The sequence below is a fragment of the Pseudorasbora parva genome, chromosome 13 (genome assembly GCF_024679245.1).
Source record: "Pseudorasbora parva isolate DD20220531a chromosome 13, ASM2467924v1, whole genome shotgun sequence".
Lineage (NCBI taxonomy): Eukaryota > Metazoa > Chordata > Actinopteri > Cypriniformes > Gobionidae > Pseudorasbora > Pseudorasbora parva.
Window position 1 is genome coordinate 17,248,989 of NC_090184.1, and position 18,997 is coordinate 17,267,985.

The 18,997-nt window shown below is 38.2% G+C and overlaps 1 protein-coding gene across 2 annotated transcripts in view; it reads right to left on the reverse strand.

Moving 5' to 3' along the window:
• The window catches only part of si:dkeyp-14d3.1 (transmembrane protein 132C), a 507,611-nt gene that overhangs the window by 7,668 nt on the left and 480,946 nt on the right, over positions 1-18,997 (reverse strand). For both annotated transcript variants that reach the window (XM_067413320.1, XM_067413321.1), the window contains 2 exons: positions 15,287-15,560; positions 12,419-12,610 (listed from right to left, as the gene is read on the reverse strand). In XM_067413320.1, coding sequence (XP_067269421.1) covers positions 12,419-12,610; positions 15,287-15,560 — 466 coding nt within the window. The remainder of the gene's footprint in view (positions 1-12,418; positions 12,611-15,286; positions 15,561-18,997) is intronic.

Here is an 18,997-nt window from a genome sequence, read left to right on the forward strand (position 1 = left end):
CACAGCGTTTGGGTTTGCGCGCTCACAAGGTTTGCAAAAAGTAAACACTCGAGGTTAAAGCCAGGGCAGACGACAGTATGAAGGGTGCATTTCGCTTAAGATGGGCTTACATTTGGAAATATATTACATCTTCATTTCAGTGGTAACACATAAGGTGTTGATCGTCTTTCTTTATTATTGCTAGCACTAACTCGAACTAAAGCGGCGTCTCTTCGGAGCTGTCATTTTCTTAAATGAGCCGCGGCAATGATTCAAATGAGCTTCTAACACTGGACAAATGCCTTTATCTTCAACGCGATCACCTTGTACCCAAACCATTTCGAAACTAAGGAGCATTTCGCGCTGTGGGGGATTTTAAAAAAGTGACGTGAGTGGAAGGGAGGCGGCAGCGCGTGTGTGTGTGAGTGAGAGCGCGAGAGAGAGACAGGGAGCGCGGCTCGCGGCTGTTATTTCAAATAGCGCAGCATATTTTAAATAAACTAATCGGTTAACCGGTTTCAACCGGCTAATGAGGCTCGGTGGTCGGTCAAGAAAATGTTTAGTTTTTGCCATCCCTACACCTGCCATTAAAATATTTCAATATATGGCTATATGGTGTGCCACGCGTAAAAGCCCGTTGCAGCGTCTGTGTCTGAAGTTTGTTTTGCGCGCTTATGCCACTATTCTGGCATAATTACTCTGAGAATTACCCTGGTCTGAACCGCGTCTACTACCGTCTTCATCTATGTTTGTTTATGTATTGCAGCGTGCATGGGCATGCCGGGGAGGTGCATCTTGACGTAAAATTCTGCCATAAACGCCTTATAAGCGATAAGCGATAGAGCCTTATATAAAACGATAGACATTTTCTATCGTCCAGACGATATATTTCGTCATATCGCCCAGCCCTACAAAATGATATTAATCAACTACCTGTACTTACTGTAGAGTTAGTATTAGGATTGGTTGCATGTAATTATGTATAATATGAATATAGTTGCTATGTTGTAACAACATAAAACACAGACAATGTAAAATAAGGTGTTACACTTTTGGTCCCACTTTTTATTAAACGTATGGTTCACCCAAAATAAATATCCCATAATTTACTCACCCTCAAGCCATCCTAGGTGCCTATGACATTCTTCTTTCAGACAAATACAAGCAGAGTTAATATTAAAATGTCCTGGCTCTTTCAAGCTTTATAATGGCATTGACATAGTTTGTTTTTGAATTCCATAAAAGTACATCTTTCCATCATATAACTGCTCCAAACGGCTCCAGAGGTTAATAAAGGCCTTCTGTAGAGAAATGATTCATTTGTGTAAAAAAAAATCCATATAAAAAAATGTATTGGTGTAATGTATATAAAAATGCACCCTAAAATAATTTAAACATGGGTATTTGTTCTTACACAAATGCGTCACTTCGCTTCAGAAGGCCTTTATTAATCTCCAGAGCCATCTGGAGCTAGCCTAGAAATCTAGACGCATCCTAGCGGCAGCAAATCTAATCTGCCGCGAGTGTCGTCTAGCAACTCTCAATACCCTTCTGAGCTGTAAACGCCAAACTCTGGTCGGGCCAATCACATCGTGTATAGAGTCGGTGGGCGGGGCTAGGGCCGAAACGATTCATCGAGTAACTCGAGTTAATCGAATCAAAAAAATCCTAGAGGCAAAATCCTCTGCCTCGATGCTTTGCTTAGTCCATTTAACTACACACACATATTGCAGAAAGACATTTTTTGTGTATGGACTCGGAGTATGAGCGGATTGCGGTTATATCCGCGGTTCAGGTGCGTAAACATCCCAAAAATTGCAGGTGGATGAGAGAAATCGTTACTATGTTGTTTTTTATAAAGACGCAGAACTCATATCACGCTAAAACGCAATGAATGCGTGTCGTTCTTTAACTTTCGTTTTCAGCTCATGTCGAGATCAAAGACCGCAATGCGAGAGAGAGAGAGCGGGCGGGCGGGCATCAGCACTGGTAATATCATTTAATATCGCTGTTTTTAAATGAAGACAACTGTGTGTTGAGCTTCAGGATGTGACTCTGAACATTTAAGTTTCATTTGCGGCAGTACACGCGTCAGCTGAGGAGATACGAGCAACTCCAAACACTTGAACTCGATGGAGTTTACAGCTTTGCACATGGATCACCGTCATTGTGATGTGTGTGAAATCTTTATTGAGACTTTATATATCCTACTTGATAATATCTTCGAAATGCACCATTAGATGTTCTCAATACTAGGCGCAACAAACATCAGAACAAGCTGTAACGTGCGCGCGTTTGTGATGAGCAGCGCTCGTGCTTTCAGAGCTCAGAGCTGCGTGCTTTCATTGATTTGTGTAATTTAATCACACTTTAATCATATTTATAGCTACAAACTTAAAACAAGCTGTGTTACAATGATGAATGATTAGCTCAAAAGATCAGCATGTGTGATGTACTTTAACTGAATTAAACATATCTCGCGTGCGATCACGCATAGCGGTTATTCCTCCGTGTAAGTCGACCCTGGTTTATGTAAATGTAATTTTGCCAAATAAGTTTTTTTGTTTTGTTTAGCAACCTTCTTCAGTGTAGCTAATATGTGACGATAGCATCGCGCTTAACACGGAGGATTTGAAGTTGTGACGATCGGGTGCGGGTGGATGGTTTGCTTCTAACAGCTGATTCGGTGACGATAGAGCTGACCCGCGCATCTCTTGTTCCAAGTTAACCTGTCCAATATGTTTTGCTCCAGTAAAGGAGTAAATAAGACAGTAAATGCTTATGTCATGCCTGAGCTGGAGCTGAAACATGAAAGTTAAGTTGCACAACATAAATACAATGTTTAGTTATTTATATTATTTATAGAATATTTATAGAATATTAGAATATTTATATTATATAGAATTTATAGAATATATTTATATTGGCATTATTGTTATTTATATTACTACTATTTAGATTTATTGGTTGTAGGTTTAGTTTTAGATTGAACTATGTTTACCTTTTTAAAGTAATTTGAAATAGATTTTTATTTAATATAATATGGCAATTGTATGCATTAAAATTGTTTAGTTTCACAGTTGCAATGTATGCAATTTCAGCAATAAAACTTAATTTTTCTAAAAAGAAAACAAATTAGATTTTAATTTTAAGATACCCGTCTTATTGTCTCTTATTGCTCTTTAATAAAGAAAAAGTGATTATTATCTGATTAATCAATCAATTAAGTGGTAGATTAATCGATTACAAAAAGAATCGATAGATGCAGCCCTAGGCGGGGCTTAACATAATGACGGCAGGGTTGTGCTTGCGTGCTTCTAGTAAACACAGGAACTGGCGAACGGCGGTCTTTCGAATCAGCTTTGACCGTGACTCTGGAAGACTTGGAGTTAAGCTTTTCTCGGAGAAAAGAACAAAGAACGGCACTGAAGTCATTCTTAAGAAGGGAAGATGTGTTCGAGTTTTGCCGACCGGACGCGGCAAAAGTTTAATCTTTCAACTAGCTCTGCTTCACATTGGTTGTAGCACTATCCAATTGTGTGCACGCCGTGCAGAGGGAGTATGAAAGACAACCGTTTATCCCGCCCCTCAGATTGAGCCCTGTCAATGGTGAGTTTCCAGACCAAACATCTTGATGTGCGTCTGGCTTGTCAGGCAAATCTGGAGCAGTTATAGGATGGATAGATGTACTTTTATGGCCTTCAAAAATGACCCAACAACTCACAGCCATTATAAAGATTATGGACATTTTTTAATATAACTGATTGTATTCGTCTGAAAGAAGAATGTCATACACACCTAGGATGGCTTTGAGGGTGAGTAAATCATGGGCTAATTTTCATTTTTGGGTGACCTCTCTTTAACTACTATGTACTGACATTAATTTAATAATTTGATCTAATGCACTTATTGTGTGAATACATGATAATTACACTTTTGACCCTTCTCTTCCACCTTAACTCGCCCTTAAAGGGTTAGTTCACCCAAAAATTTACATTTTGTAATTTGACTAAATTCTGTCATTAGAGTAATTAATGACAGAATTTAGTCAAATTACAAAATGTAAATTTTTGGGTGAACTAACCCTTTAACCCTCATGTTGTTCCAAACACGCAAGACCATGGGTCATCTTCAGAACATAAATAGTTTTTTTTTTTTTTTTTTTTTTTTTTTTTTTTTTTATGAAATCCAAGAGCTCTCTAACCCCCCAAACTCTTGAAAGTGGGTGTTGTGTTGGTGTATGTGCGGTCAGAAATCTCTTGGATTTCGTCAAAAATGTCTTCATTTGTGTTCCGAAGATTATCATCATTTTTGGTGAGAACCCAAACCTGTCCCCAACCATCTCCATATCCACATCAATAGCAGCAAAAGTGTTTTGCCATACAATATGAACACAATACGGACATTATACTTATTTTTATGTTAGTAGTTAAAGATACCAAATATAATGTGTGACCAATTACCTCATGTCACATGCATTAAAATCTTTTGTATCTCGTGTTAATATGAGAAACAGTATTTCGTGTGCCCTTCTGATTGTAGCAGAGTCTATGTAGAGTGTTCCGAATCAGTCATTTATGAGCTTCCATTTCAGCTATGGGCATTTTAAGCACATTTTACATGGCACACACCATCTGTGTTTTCAGTTCATTTTCAATAGGAGACTATGGCAGGCTGCAGATCGGGGATGGCGCTGAACACCATGAAAAATAGCCATTATAGCTTGTTGTTCACGTGTGGAAAAGTAGCTGTACACATGAGACATGGCTTCCTAACTACCACACACAGCATAAAATGCCCTTTAGGATGCTGCATTCATAGGAAACTTAGGTTTTTAAACAGAGCCGTTCAGTTTTTGTGGTAATTCTGCATAAAATATGAGGATGAATATAATTCTTTGTATGTTTCCAATATCCTGTTGACTTGCTTGAAAGTCCTGTTCTTATTTCTGGTAAATATGTATTTTCACACCAGGTTCCACAGGAATTAACAGTCTATTAAAGCATCTGAAATATACAAACACACACGCAAGTCTTGCTTAATGGAAAGGATTGTGCTAACTAACAGTGCTTCGCTTCTGCTAAACTGAGGTGTGTCATATTGATTAAGACTGTCAGCTAGAAGATAATTATATTGAGTCCAGGTACTGAGGCACTGCGCATTCATCTCCTCCTCTGAGTCCATTAACAAAGCCATAATTATGACAGCTGTAACCATAGGCAACCATAGTTAGTTTCATCCCTGGGTTATACATCACACTTGTGTAACAAATGACCAGTGTAGAAAAATGCTCCTTATAATAGGCTGTTATAGAAAGGGGATTGCTGTGAGTTTTGAATGTCGTGTTATATAATGGGCTTCTGTTAGTGAATGCAAGCGGGGCATTTTCTAAGTGTTTCCAGAGAAACGCACGCCAAACGCTTTTTCAAAAAAAAAAAAAAAAGCTCACTGAATCTTATATAGTCTTATAAAGGAATTGTGTGTGTGTGTATATATATATATATATATATATATATATATATATATATATATATATATATAATATACACACATATATACACACACATACATACAGTATTGTTCAAAATAATAGCAGTACAATGTGACTAACCAGAATAATCAAGGTTTTTAGTATATTTTTTATTGCTACATGGCAAACAAGTTACCAGTAGGTTCAGTAGATTGTCAGAAAACAAACAAGACCCAGCATTCATGATATGCACGCTCTTAAGGCTGTGCAATTGGGCAATTAGTTGAAAGGGGTGTGTTCAAAAAAATAGCAGTGTCTACCTTTGACTGTACAAACTCAAAACTATTTTGTACAAACATTTTTTTTTTCTGGGATTTAGCAATCCTGTGAATCACTAAACTAATATTTAGTTGTATGACCACAGTTTTTTAAAACTGCTTGACATCTGTGTGGCATGGAGTCAACCAACTTGTGGCACCTCTCAGCTGTTATTCCACTCCATGATTCTTTAACAACATTCCACAATTCATTCACATTTCTTGGTTTTGCTTCAGAAACAGCATTTTTGATATCACCCCACAAGTTCTCAATTGGATTAAGGTCTGGAGATTGGGCTGGCCACTCCATAACATTAATTTTGTTGGTTTGGAACCAAGACTTTGCCCGTTTACTAGTGTGTTTTGGGTCCTTGTCTTGTTGAAACAACCGTTTCAAGGGCATGTCCTCTTCAGCATAGGGCAACATGACCTCTTCAAGTATTTTAACATATGCAAACTGATCCATGATCCCTGGTATGCGATAAATAGGCCCAACACCATAGTAGGAGAAACATGCCCATATCATGATGCTTGCACCTCCATGCTTCACTGTCTTCACTGTGTACTGTGGCTTGAATTCAGAGTTTGGGGGTCGTCTCACAAACTGCCTGTGGCCCTTGGACCCAAAAAGAACAATTTTACTCTCATCAGTCCACAAAATGTTCCTCCATTTCTCTTTAGGCCAGTTGATGTGTTCTTTGGCAAATTGTAACCTCTTCTGCACATGCCTTTTTTTTAACAGAGGGACTTTGCGGGGGATTCTTGAAAATAGATTAGCTTCACACAGACGTCTTCTAACTGTCACAGTACTTACAGGTAACTCCAGACTGTCTTTGATCATCCTGGAGATGATCATTGGCTGAGCCTTTGCCATTCTGGTTATTCTTCTATCCATTTTGATGGTTGTCTTCTGTTTTCTTCCACGTCTCTCTGGTTTTGCTCTCTATTTTAAGGCATTGGAGATCATTTTTATAGGTTTTCCCCTCTCTAATCAACTTTTTAATCAAAGTACGCTGTTCTTCTGAACAATGTCTTGAACGACCCATTTTCCTCAGCTTTCAAATGCATGTTCAACAAGTGTTGGCTTCATCCTTAAATAGGGGCCACCTGATTCACACCTGTTTCTTCACAAAATTGATGACCTCAGTGATTGAATGCCACACTGCTATTTTTTTGAACACACCCCTTTCAACTAATTCAACTAATTGCCCAATTGCACAGCCTTAAGAGCGTGCATGTCATTAATGCTGGGTCTCATTTGTTTTCTGAGAATCTACTGAACCTACTGGTAACTTGTTTGCCACGTAGCAATAAAAAAATATACGAAAAACCTTGATTATTCTGGTTAGTCACATTGTAGTGCTATTATTTTGAACAATACTGTACACACACACACACACACACACACACACTTGATCATTATTATAACCTGATTACGTAATGACAGATTGTGATTAGTTCACATTAACTAATACATATACAGCATTACGTGTGTGATTTTAGTGTTGAATAGCAGTATTTCACAACTATATTTTAAAAGAAACAAGTTAATTCACCAAACTGAATGATAATCTGACAATCTGAATCTACCTGTGTATTATATTAGTAATCTAAAAGTGTTACATATATTGCAAATAAATTAAGAAAAGTTAATTATTCCTCATACAGTATATGGAACCAACGGTTCATCAAAATACCTGCTTGTGCTGATGTGAACAATTTACACAATGGCCTCGTTTTTCCTAGTCTTTTTATAGGGTGGATATTTACAGATTTGCATTCATAAAAACAAACTTCTCTAACACATCTAAACACTGCTGCGCAAAGACAAAAAAAAATCCCTGTTACTATATGTTATGAGCAAGCTCGGATTAAGAACATGTAGGGCCCTGGGGCTATAACAAACTCAAGAACCCCTATAGTAGGCGATCTTCAATGCACAGAGATAAAATGAGTATATACTGTCTGAATACTCAATTTTAATATTAAGTAGGCCTATATACACTCACCTAAAGGATTATTAGGAACACCGGTTCAATTTTCTAATGAATGCAATTATCTAATCAACCAATTACATGGCAGTTGCTTCAATGCATTTAGGGTTGTGGTCCTGGTCAAGACAATCTCCTGAACTCCAAACTGAATGTCAGAATGAGAAAGAAAGGTGATTTAAGCAATTTTGAGCGTAGCAAGGTTGTTGGTTCCAGACGGGCCGGTCTGAGTATCCCACAATCTGCTCAGGTACTGGGATTTTTACGCACAACCATTTCTAGGGTTTACAAAGAATGGCGTGAAAAGGGAAAAACATCCAGTATGGGGCAGTCCTGTGGGTGAAAATGCCTTGTTGATGCTAGAGGTCAGAGGAGAATGGGCCGTCTGATTCAAGCTGATAGAAAAGCAACTTTGACTGAAATAACCACTCGTTGCAACCGAGGTATGCAGCAAAGCATTTGTGAAGCCACAACACGCACAAACTTGAGGTGGATGGGCTACAACAGCAGAAGACCCCACCGTGTATCACTCATCTCCACTACAAATAGAAAAAAGAGGCTAAAATTTGCACGAGCACACCAAAATTGTACAGTTGAAGTATGGGAAAATGTTGCCTGTCTCGATTTCTGTTGAGACATTCAGATGGTAGAGTCAGAATTTGGTGTAAACAGAATGAGAACATGGATCTATCATGCCTTGTTTGGTGGTGGTGTAATGGTGTGGGGGATGTTTTCTTGGCACACTTTAGGCCCTTTAGTGCCAATTGGGTATTGTTTAAATGCCACGGCCTACCTGAGCTTTGTTTCTGACCATGTCCATCCCTTTATGAACACTATGTACCCATCCTCTGATGGCCACTTCCAGCAGGATAATGCGCCATGTCACAAAGCTCAAATAATTTCAAATTGGTTTCTTGAACATGACAATGAGTTCACTGTACTAAAATGGCCCCCACAGTCACCAGATCCCAACCCAATAGAGCATCTTTGGGATGTGGTGGAACGGGAGCTTCGTGCCCTGGATGTGCATCCCACAAATCTCCATCATATGGGCCAACATTTCTAAAGAATGCTTTCAGCACCTTGTTGAATCAATGCCATGTAGAATTGAGGCAGATCTGAAGGCGTAAGCTGGTCAAACACAGTATTAGTATGGTGTTCCTAATAATCCTTTAGGTGAGTGTCCAGACAGCAACACATTATCGGCATAAATGCATTAACTCCAGATATGAAGTCAAAGTAAACAGGTTTACAGAAACAAACCAGAAACTTTTGAGCATGCAAACCAGTGAGGTCCCAAATTTGAGCTAGTTGGGGGGGGTTGGGAGCATGTTCCCCCAAGAAATGTTGATTTCTCTGATCGACATGTGCATTTTAAAATGTTTGAAAAAAAAAAAAAACTTTCAAAACCATGTTTGTGGGCAGTAGATTATCTGTCATACCTGCTCTCTCCTCATTTTATCGCTCACTCTCCTCATTTCCATCACACTCTTATTTTCATCACTCTTTCTTCTTCTCTGTCTCTTCCCCTCCTAAAGCTGAGCTCTGAATGACAGTCTTTTCATTTTCGTCCATGTCAGTGAAGAAAATAAACAGGGTCAACTGATATTTAGCTATTTTACTAAGCGTTTTCAAAGCAAGTTAATTATCTCAAGGTTACGAACGCTAGGTAAATGAGTTTCATTCACAATATGTACACACAGGCATTATCCTATGCCTAATCTGATGAAATCGGCTTTGTTAATGTCCTTTTTTAATTCAAAATGGCGAGATATCTTCCATTAAGTTTTTTTATGGTTGTTTAACATTTCTATCCTAAAACAGCTGTCAAATATGAAATGTTTAATTTAGCTACTTGCATCTCGCACCGTTTACTGAAGCGCACTCAGCAGCTTCTGTAAACATAAAGCCCCGCCTACTTTGATTTGCTTGGTCATCTCAAATATTTTGACATTGACAAGTGGATTACAGAACTCTGAGGCAGCTCAGATGAGAAGAGCTTGGTGCTGTCAATATATTTGCAGCACTAAAGTAGTGTTAATACTATATTAGTCAATTATTTTACAACATTTATTATATACACCTTTGAAAAATGGTGAAATGAAAATGACCTCATTGCTGGCTAAGGCAATGATTACAGTTGTGTAGGTTGCCTAGTTTACCTCAACAGTTCAGTTTACAGTTACTATTCCCTTCAGTCTGGTTCAGCTAGTTTCGCCACAGATTACACATGATGTTGTGCTTGTATCAAAATCAAATGGATAAAGCGACTGCCTGCCTCTCATTATCTTCAAAAGAATAACACCGCATTCACACGGGGCGTAGGCGTTACCGCTTCCCATTTACTTTGAATGGGTGACATCATCCGTTGCCGAACTGAATTGTGGGTTCCGTCGCGGCGCTTCACTCGCGTTCCAAGCAGCAGAAGTTGAAGATTTCTCAACTTTTCAAGCGCCAGCGCAGGTGTCATCCAATCAGATCGCCATATGCAAATATCCTACAGCAGACGCTAGCCAACAGCTTTGAGCACCTGTGCAGTGCACTGACCAACAACTACAATCGCAATCGCAATCACACATAACACCAAATCGGCATCCATTTCGTCTCACAGACTAGCTGTCATAAAAAGGTGCTTTTTTGTGTTGTGTTTTGGTCCAAGCGGCAAGTTAATGTGATTGGCTGTTGTCACTATGACGATCGCGTCAGCACCCAGCTTCAGCCACGCCCTCCGTCAGGTGTTAACGCCTACGCCCCGTGTGAATGCGGTGTAAGTCCTGCGACTTGTCAGTGGCTCCCGATCGGCTGTCAATCATTTCCTAGCCCTTATGTTAACCTGGCCCTGGTTATGAGTGAAATCTTAAGGTTCATTCGCACCAAGAATGATAACTATTAAAAATAGTAAACTACATTAGCGGACGATAGCGTTCTGCTGATTATTAACGTGCATTGCGGTCTGTTGTTTGCCGCTTTAAATGCTTGAGTCCTTTAAATCAGGATGGATTCTGATTGGCTGTCATTAATTGTATTGATTATCAGTTGGAAAAACATCTTTTTGAAAGTGATTCCAGCGATATCGTTTCTTTGTGCCGTTATCATTATAGTTGTGATGTGTAATCTTTTCTTTATATTTAGAATGATTTTTAATCTATATCGTGTGTGAGAACGGGCCTTGAGCTAAACTCAGTCCTGAAGTTAAGCTTATTCTCAGATTCACAGAAAACATTACCGCATCGAAAACAGTAAATTGAAACCTGGAAACCGTTTTAAATACAGAGTGCACAAACGCAGCACTGAGAAAATGAGAATTTTACATAAACACTTAACATTGTGTTAACTTAAAGGTATAATATGTTGGATTTTTGGATTAAGATACCCAAAAAACTCTGCTGATGTGTACTTACAGGATCCCAAATCTTTCCAAGAATGTTTAAATCCAGAGAAATAAGCTATTTTAATCAGGACAAGGCGCCTATCAATGACATCATACCAGTGTTAATCTTGATTTCCGTTTTATTTTTTTTATTTTTTTTGTAAAAACAATGGAAATACCAAAAATGCTTTATATTGTGTGTGACCCTAGACCACAAAACCAATCATAAGTCACACGGGTATATTTGTGACAATAGTACATTGTATGGGTCAAAATTATCGATTTTTCTTTTATGGCAAAAATCATTAGGATATTAAGTAAAGATAATGTTCTATGAGGATATTTTGTAAATGTTCTACTGTAAATATATCAGAAACAAATGTTGCACCCTCAGATTCCAGAAAAAAAAATGAACCTAATGACTGTTAAGACTAATGTTTTGTTCTTGTGTTTCGTGAACACTTTTTTTGGAGACAATTATAGACAGAAAATGTATTATTGTACACTAACAACACTTCATAAATTATGTTGTAAAATGAATTGCATGCCATTTAGCAACACAAGCCATCATGCATTTATTAATATGATATTCTAATATCGATCTAGCAGCAAACGCACAGAGTAATGTTATAACGGCATTTTCAACCCACTCAAATGTATCTAATATGATAACCAGAAAAAGTGGAAGCGGCGAAGTCCTGCGTCATAATAAAAGTTCCGCTGCTGTCGAGCAGCGTGTCATGCTCGTCTCTCATTATTAATCGCTCCAGCGACCTGATACTCTGCTTCATACTACAGTAACGTTAATAATAATCTTGTCGTCAAACATTATTACTGCCCGAGTCCCGTCTCGGTTCTTTTCCACCGACTGTGAGGTGAAGATGACATCTCCCAAGACTTAGCGCTGAACATCCGCTGAACATTTTGAAAAGACGACCTCTAGTGGTGAAAAACTACATAGTGTGCCTTTAACAGGAAATAATGCACATACATAGAAAAGATGCATTTTAAAAGAAGCTTAAAGAGGCTTTACGTTAAATAAAAGCTCTGTATTGCCTATCATCACATTCCAACTTCCCCTTTTGCATGTTATTTTGATAAGCGACCGCTGAAAAAAGGGTTTGGTTCTGTAGCTTTGTTGTGAAACCAGGATTCTTTCATTTTAAAGCTACAAGACTGCTTGTTTCTTCAGCATAAGTCAGACTCTAATGTGTTGGCCTCCTGTATAAATATGTATTTGCGTGTCAGTAAACGGCACGTATTGAATCGGAGCAAATATTTGCAAAAATACCTGTTTAGGATTGCTGAGCACTTCCTGTGTGGTCGCCGTGGCGCTGATGGCTCGGTTACTTCCTGTGCTGAGCTGCAGGCTGAGTGCGAGCCCACTGACCAACTGCAGTCCCAGTTCAGTGATGGTCACTCGATCATCCACAACCCTCACCGTCTTCTCTGCCAGGATAGAGTCTGACAGCGGGGAAAGGACCTGGAGCAGAGCATACACACAAAAGTGCATTATTAAATACAGGCATCATAAGCAATCTAGGTTGGTGGATACAGCTCTGCCCACGAGGATTACCTCCAATTACAGGGAGAAATATCAGAAACACTGAGCTGTAAACCCATCTAGTGATTGATGCAATAAAAAGGTGTTACAGACAGTCTCTTGCCTGCCCACACGTTCACTGCAGACGAGCACATATTAGGTATCTGGTCTCAAAGCAGACAGAAAAAACAAAATAAATCCAGATGACTAACACCTCCTCAGACACATGTTTTCACTGCAATATCAGCCCACCTTCCTGGAGACAGAAAAGTGGGCTGAGGAAAACCTCATGTCCTTGATCTGCCAGTGTAGTCTGAACAGAAAGGGGACTTTGATTTACAGTACGTGTCAATGACAAAGAAAAGAAAAAGTCTAGTGTCAAAACGTCAAGTTCTTAGACATGTATAACTGGATTTTAAAACGTGTTAGGCTGTTTTGTGATGACAACTGACTAAGATTAATACATTCTTAGGAGTATTGTTCATAACTAATATAGTTAACTAATGTTAATGAAATCTTTTTGTAAAGTTTTACCAGTCATTTCAGTAGGAGTCCATGCAACCAACAGAGAGCTGCTTGGTTTGAAAGTTTGAGCAGTCCTTTCATTTTTGTCCAGAAAATTTACTTTTTTTAAGCTTGTAGGGTCGCTAACGACCCGAGGTGTGTAACAGTGTAAGTATATCTGTTTTCTGCACAACAATAATTCAATCTTTGATCATTGAATAAGTGCAGTTCACCTTTATTCCACAAGGGCAATGTGACACAATGATGAAGTGACGTTTCACTCATAGTTACCGCTGACAGAAAACTAAAGAATAGGAAGCATCATCAGCGAAACTTGAAATGGCTCAGTGATTTACTGCAGAGCAAATATTAGTGTCACTGTCTCTTGATGGTGGATCTGATGAAGAAGCTGTCAGCGATCAAAATATTGATTTTGAAGATGTTAAAAATGATAGTTTTGAGAATATGTTTGAGATGGCGAATATGAGCCAGATGCTGAATGTACTGGAAAATGAGCTCTGATGAACATCTGCCCAAAATGAACCCTTTCATGCTTTTATTCTTCTGTAATTATTACTCTAATATCAGGAGAGTTTTATATCATTACGACAGGTAGAAATTCATCTGTGTTAGATATAGATCCGGGTCGCTAAAGATTCAAATAAGGTCTTTCTTGTTATATTGTTTATAATGAATTGATTGATGAATACCAATACATTTGATGTTTAACTTTTAAAAAAATTATGAGGAAGGTAGTGAATGATGTCCTGGGTATGTGTTTAAGGTCCACTGTTACAAAATCAATTTGATCTCTTCTAAAATAAACGTGTGTGAGTGTATAAATCAACATTCAAGTAAGTAAAATGCCCAAATAATTGTTTATGTGATTAAAAATTTGCATAGATAACGCATATATTACAGTACTGTTGAATGCTTTAATCAGATATTGAGCTTATAATGTCAATGCTGTAATTTTACAACCCTGGGTGAAAGGGGTAGCTAAATTTACCTGTGCACCTTGCACATTACATGGATGAATTTTACTTCTCACCTGTTCCGTGTGACAAATACTAATAGAAACAATGTTTTTGAACATTCACAAGTTTTAAAATGTTGTCTTTGTCTATATCTTACCATTTATAAAACATACTTAACTGGTCCTGTTTTCTTTTCTGGACTTGTTTGCCCAAAGATCTGCTATCTGCATGAGGGACAGGTGATACTGTTCTGGAATGTGGGGGTATAAGTGCCATTAGCATGATAAGTAGAACACAATAAACTAGCTAGACTCTACTGTGTGAATTATGTGGGATGTGTCAATTCTTTAAAATGTGTAAGCATAATTGGGATATGTTTTTTCCCCATTTCAGAAGTCCACCAGCTAAGAAATACTGTATTACGGTATCTTCAAATTCTATAATTTCATTGATGCCCACTAAAATGGGAACAGTGATATTTTAATGGATTCTGATACAAGTTATGAAGAGAAATGTGGAGATGTGAACTGGAAAAGGAAAACCCAGTGACCACCCATCTGATGATCATGTGGACATTATGCCAAAAAAATCGCTCAAGAACAAAGAACATGCCCCAGGCATCGCCGGCTCATTTTATCAGTCCAAACACAGGTCAGGATATCACTAATGACGCCGTCTCCCTTCATACACCACTGGAGTATTTCTGAAAGTGTGTGTCAGAGGATAAATTATTAAATCAAATTATTAATATTGTGTGATTATTAGTGTATAAGCTACAGGTATGGGGCTACATAAGCAGTACATCCTGCAAATGAACCCTTAGATGTTCTCTACATTGTTTCAGACAGTGAGTGAAATCACTGAAATTCTGCTACCCATTGTTGCAATATAATAACACTTTCCTAAAAACGTACTAAAATGTAAAAAATAATGAAATAAAGCAAATTATTTTTTAAAATAGAGGACTCCTATGGCAACATGTAAAAGGTGAAAAGAAACAGTTTTCTATATTTGGGTCTTTAAGAGTTAAGAGATTTACTGGCTTTTGTTTGGTTGCATTTTGGTCGTACCACATGACTTTGAAATGGCAGACAAAGGTTTTTTTTTTTTCAAGAATTGAAAGTTATACACATACCTGAATGCTAGTCATGCCTGTGTCCATGCCCTCCAGAACACGTCCCTCTCTGAGCCTGGCAATTCGGGGATTCTCTACTTTCAGGAAGTCCCAGACTAGCTCCGTAATATCCACCTGCCAATCACTGCCTAACATGTGGGCCACCTGTCCTCGCGTCTCAGAGGATTCGGCCACAAAGTGTGTGAGCACACGCACCATGGCCCTCTGGTACTGTAGAGTACAAGTCTTTCCTCTCCGCTCTTCGTCATCGTCATCTTCGCTCTCCCGTGTTGACCTGAGAATGGAAAGTATAGAAATCTGAATCTGCACCAGAAATATATATATATATATATATATATATATATATATATATATATATATATATATATATATATATATATATATATATATATATATATATATATATATAAAAAACGTTTAACCTAACCATGAATTTGTTCAACTCTTTAAAGGTTTCAAGAAAGATTTTGCATTTCATATTACACAAAACAGCTCTTTTTTTAATGATAGAAATAACTGTTTGTTGACACGCCTTCATTAAGCTTCATTAGTTTGATGCACCTAATCAAGGGAAGCTAATTAATCAAATCAGTCTTATTTAATACTCGTGACTGAGTGGCATTTACTGCAAGAGCTGGAAGTACAATGAAGCTACTCCTTTTCTTGAGGACTTTATCTACTTTGATGTTAGAGGCCACTGGATAAAGGTAAAGAGATTCACAAAGAACACATTCATATTTAAAGATAGAGCTTAATGTGCTTTACTAATCCAAGCTCAGTCAAAATCAATTCATGAATGTTTATTTACACCCACGCACATAATCTAAGGGTGAAAAATTAAAGTAAATGTCAGACTTCTTTAGATGGCTCCATGTTGTGTTTAAACATTGAAAAGACTGCATTAAAGGTAGGGTAGGCAAAACAAATTCTGTGGTGAGGTGGGCGAGCAAGAGACTTGGGAGGAGCGAACGAGATTGCGTGATTGAGAATGAGAGCAATACCGGCCACGAGTCCACGCATGAGGGAGGCATATAAAGACGAGCGACACCAGTGAAGGACGAGAGAGGACTGGGGGCGTATAACAGAAACATCTTAACTTTAGAATCCTATCTTATCTGTTTGGTAAATGTGGCAACTTCATGTGGCATGGCAATTTCAGTACGGACCGCATTTAGGACTAAAGCTTATACATAATGGCATTTCTTAAATGCAAAATCTTAACTATGGTTAGGAAATAGGTATTACAGAAGCATCTTAACTCGGCAAGGACAAACCCACTGGCGTGCTAACACCAAACCTTTTTTGAAATCCAATGGTAAAAATCAGTACAAAAGCATTTTTCGAGAAAGCATTATGTTTATTGATTATACAAGACGAAGAGCAGCCACGTTTGATGGTGAAGAGACTTTTGGAGGACCCAGAGGATCTGCGGTGCTTTGATGATAAAATAATCATAAATAATTACAGACTCCCGCAACGTGATTTTGCAGTTAGTTGACGAATTGCGACCAACATTACAGAGGCCAACGGAGCCGTCACGAAGCATTCCTGATTGTTCTTTAAGTGATTGTTTCTCCATTTTGATTTTAGGTTTACCTCCGAAGCAGTTTGCGCATTTTTGGTTGCTTGGTAACAGACCTGACAGATCCATGGAGCTGTTTAAGATTTCCTAACTACAGAAAAGATGAGATTTTGTAAGATAGGATAAGAATCCTAAATCAAGTTAAGATTTGCTCCTGTAATACGAAATTGTGAAAATTAAGGTGCACTATGGTAATGTAAAGTGGTCTCTCGTGACACTTTGCAGACTGCTGTATGCATTTGTGTGTTTTGGAGGGGACGTGGCTTTGGAGAACGCTCTGGGATCTTATGCTTTTAAATCTAGCTTGCTATTGCTAGCCTCTCTAAAATTGCCTACCGTACCCTTAAATCGTCTGCTATCTGTGACGAAGGTGCATGTGTGTGGGTCCTCCGGTTCAGATTACAGTGTATGGTAATGTGACCTATTGACTTGTGCATCAAAAGTAATTGAACCCATTTTATAAAGTAATCTCATAAAACAATTACAGCATGGAAAAATCCTCCACTCACATGCAGAGTCTTGTTCCACCTCATTAATTATTTCTCTCTCATCCCACAAACAAATACATATTTGTTAACACATTTAGCTGTTTTTGTTAATTACACCCAAGACATGGCACAAATACAACAGACATACTTTTAATGACTGAATGTATGGCTTCTTTCCCAGGTAACCAATTAATTCATTTTAGAGGAGTATAGAAACAAAGTACAAAATAATTGTTACATTGACTGCAAAAAAAAAAAAGTTAAAATGATCAATTAACAATAGTATATGTTCAATGCAAGATTAAGACATGCTGCAAAACTGCTGTTTGTTGTTAGTTTTGATCATGTTAATTAACCTATTGTTACTTTTGCTTTTCTTAGACGTTGTTATGCTTGGTTGGATATATTTTTTTCTTTAGGCATGGTCAAATTTTCAGCCAAAATCTTCTGAGAGCTATTGTCAAAAGTTTATTGTATGAAATGTATGAAGAACAGCTCACACAAACCAAACAGCTTTTTGCAAATTTGTGTGACCAAATTGAACTTGAACAAAAAGTGCAAGGTGAATTCTTGCGAGATTATTGATTGCGTGGATTTCTATTAAAATAACCATATTTTATCCAATAAAATGTGCCAAACAATGGTAAATGTGACTGGAATTTACGGCGTTGACATTCAAAAACTGCTTAAAGGAATAGATCACTCAAAAATGAAAATTAGCCCATGATTTACACTCAAGCCATCCTAGGTATATATGACATTCTTCTTCCAGACTGAGCAGAGTTAAATTAGAAATGTGGCTCAGGACAGGTAACGGAAGTTAGAAATTACATTTTATTAACTTTTAAACAGGGATATTCAGAAGGCCTTTATAAACACCGTGGAGCACATTTATGATGGATAGATGAACTTTTATGGACTTCAAAACAGAAACAGCCATTCATTGGAAGGGCCAGGACATTTTTTTTAAATATAACTCTGATTGTATCCATCTAAAAGAAGAATGTCATATACACCTAGGATGGCTTATGGGTGAGTAAATCATGGGCTAATTACAATTTTTGGGTGAACTATTCCTTTAATTGTGGTCTAATGACCTAAATACTATTTTGGAGGCATTGTACATATTAAATCTTTTCTCAAACTCCAGGTAATCGACATCAATTGGCTAGTCAAGAAGTGCAAACTTGTTATGAAGTAAAAATCCATCCATGGATTTCCAAAAGAGCCAGTTTTGGTCTTCATGGGATGAGATATTAACGAATGGCTTTTTGCGATTTAGCCATCAGTTGTTTTGGGTGAGATCACAGCGGCAGGGCTCGGTTATTTACCTACACAGGAGGTCTGAAGACGATTCAATAACGAATATCTTCCACAGTGCAGACAGACGTCCCTTAAGGGGGGCAGCGCTCACTCACTAGCCCCACATATCTCACTCACACAGCGTCATTCCTCGATACAGTCATTCCCAGCGGTTGGACTTTATCATGCCTGCCTGGTGTTGAGAGAACACTGTTAACACCAGTCCGTAAAGTGTGGGAGAGTCTGGCACTCTACACGCTACAGGCTTGGCACGAGCGCAAAAACGCTCTCTCGGGTCAGTTTCTCTCGCGCGCACTACACGGACCAACTGGCAGTGCA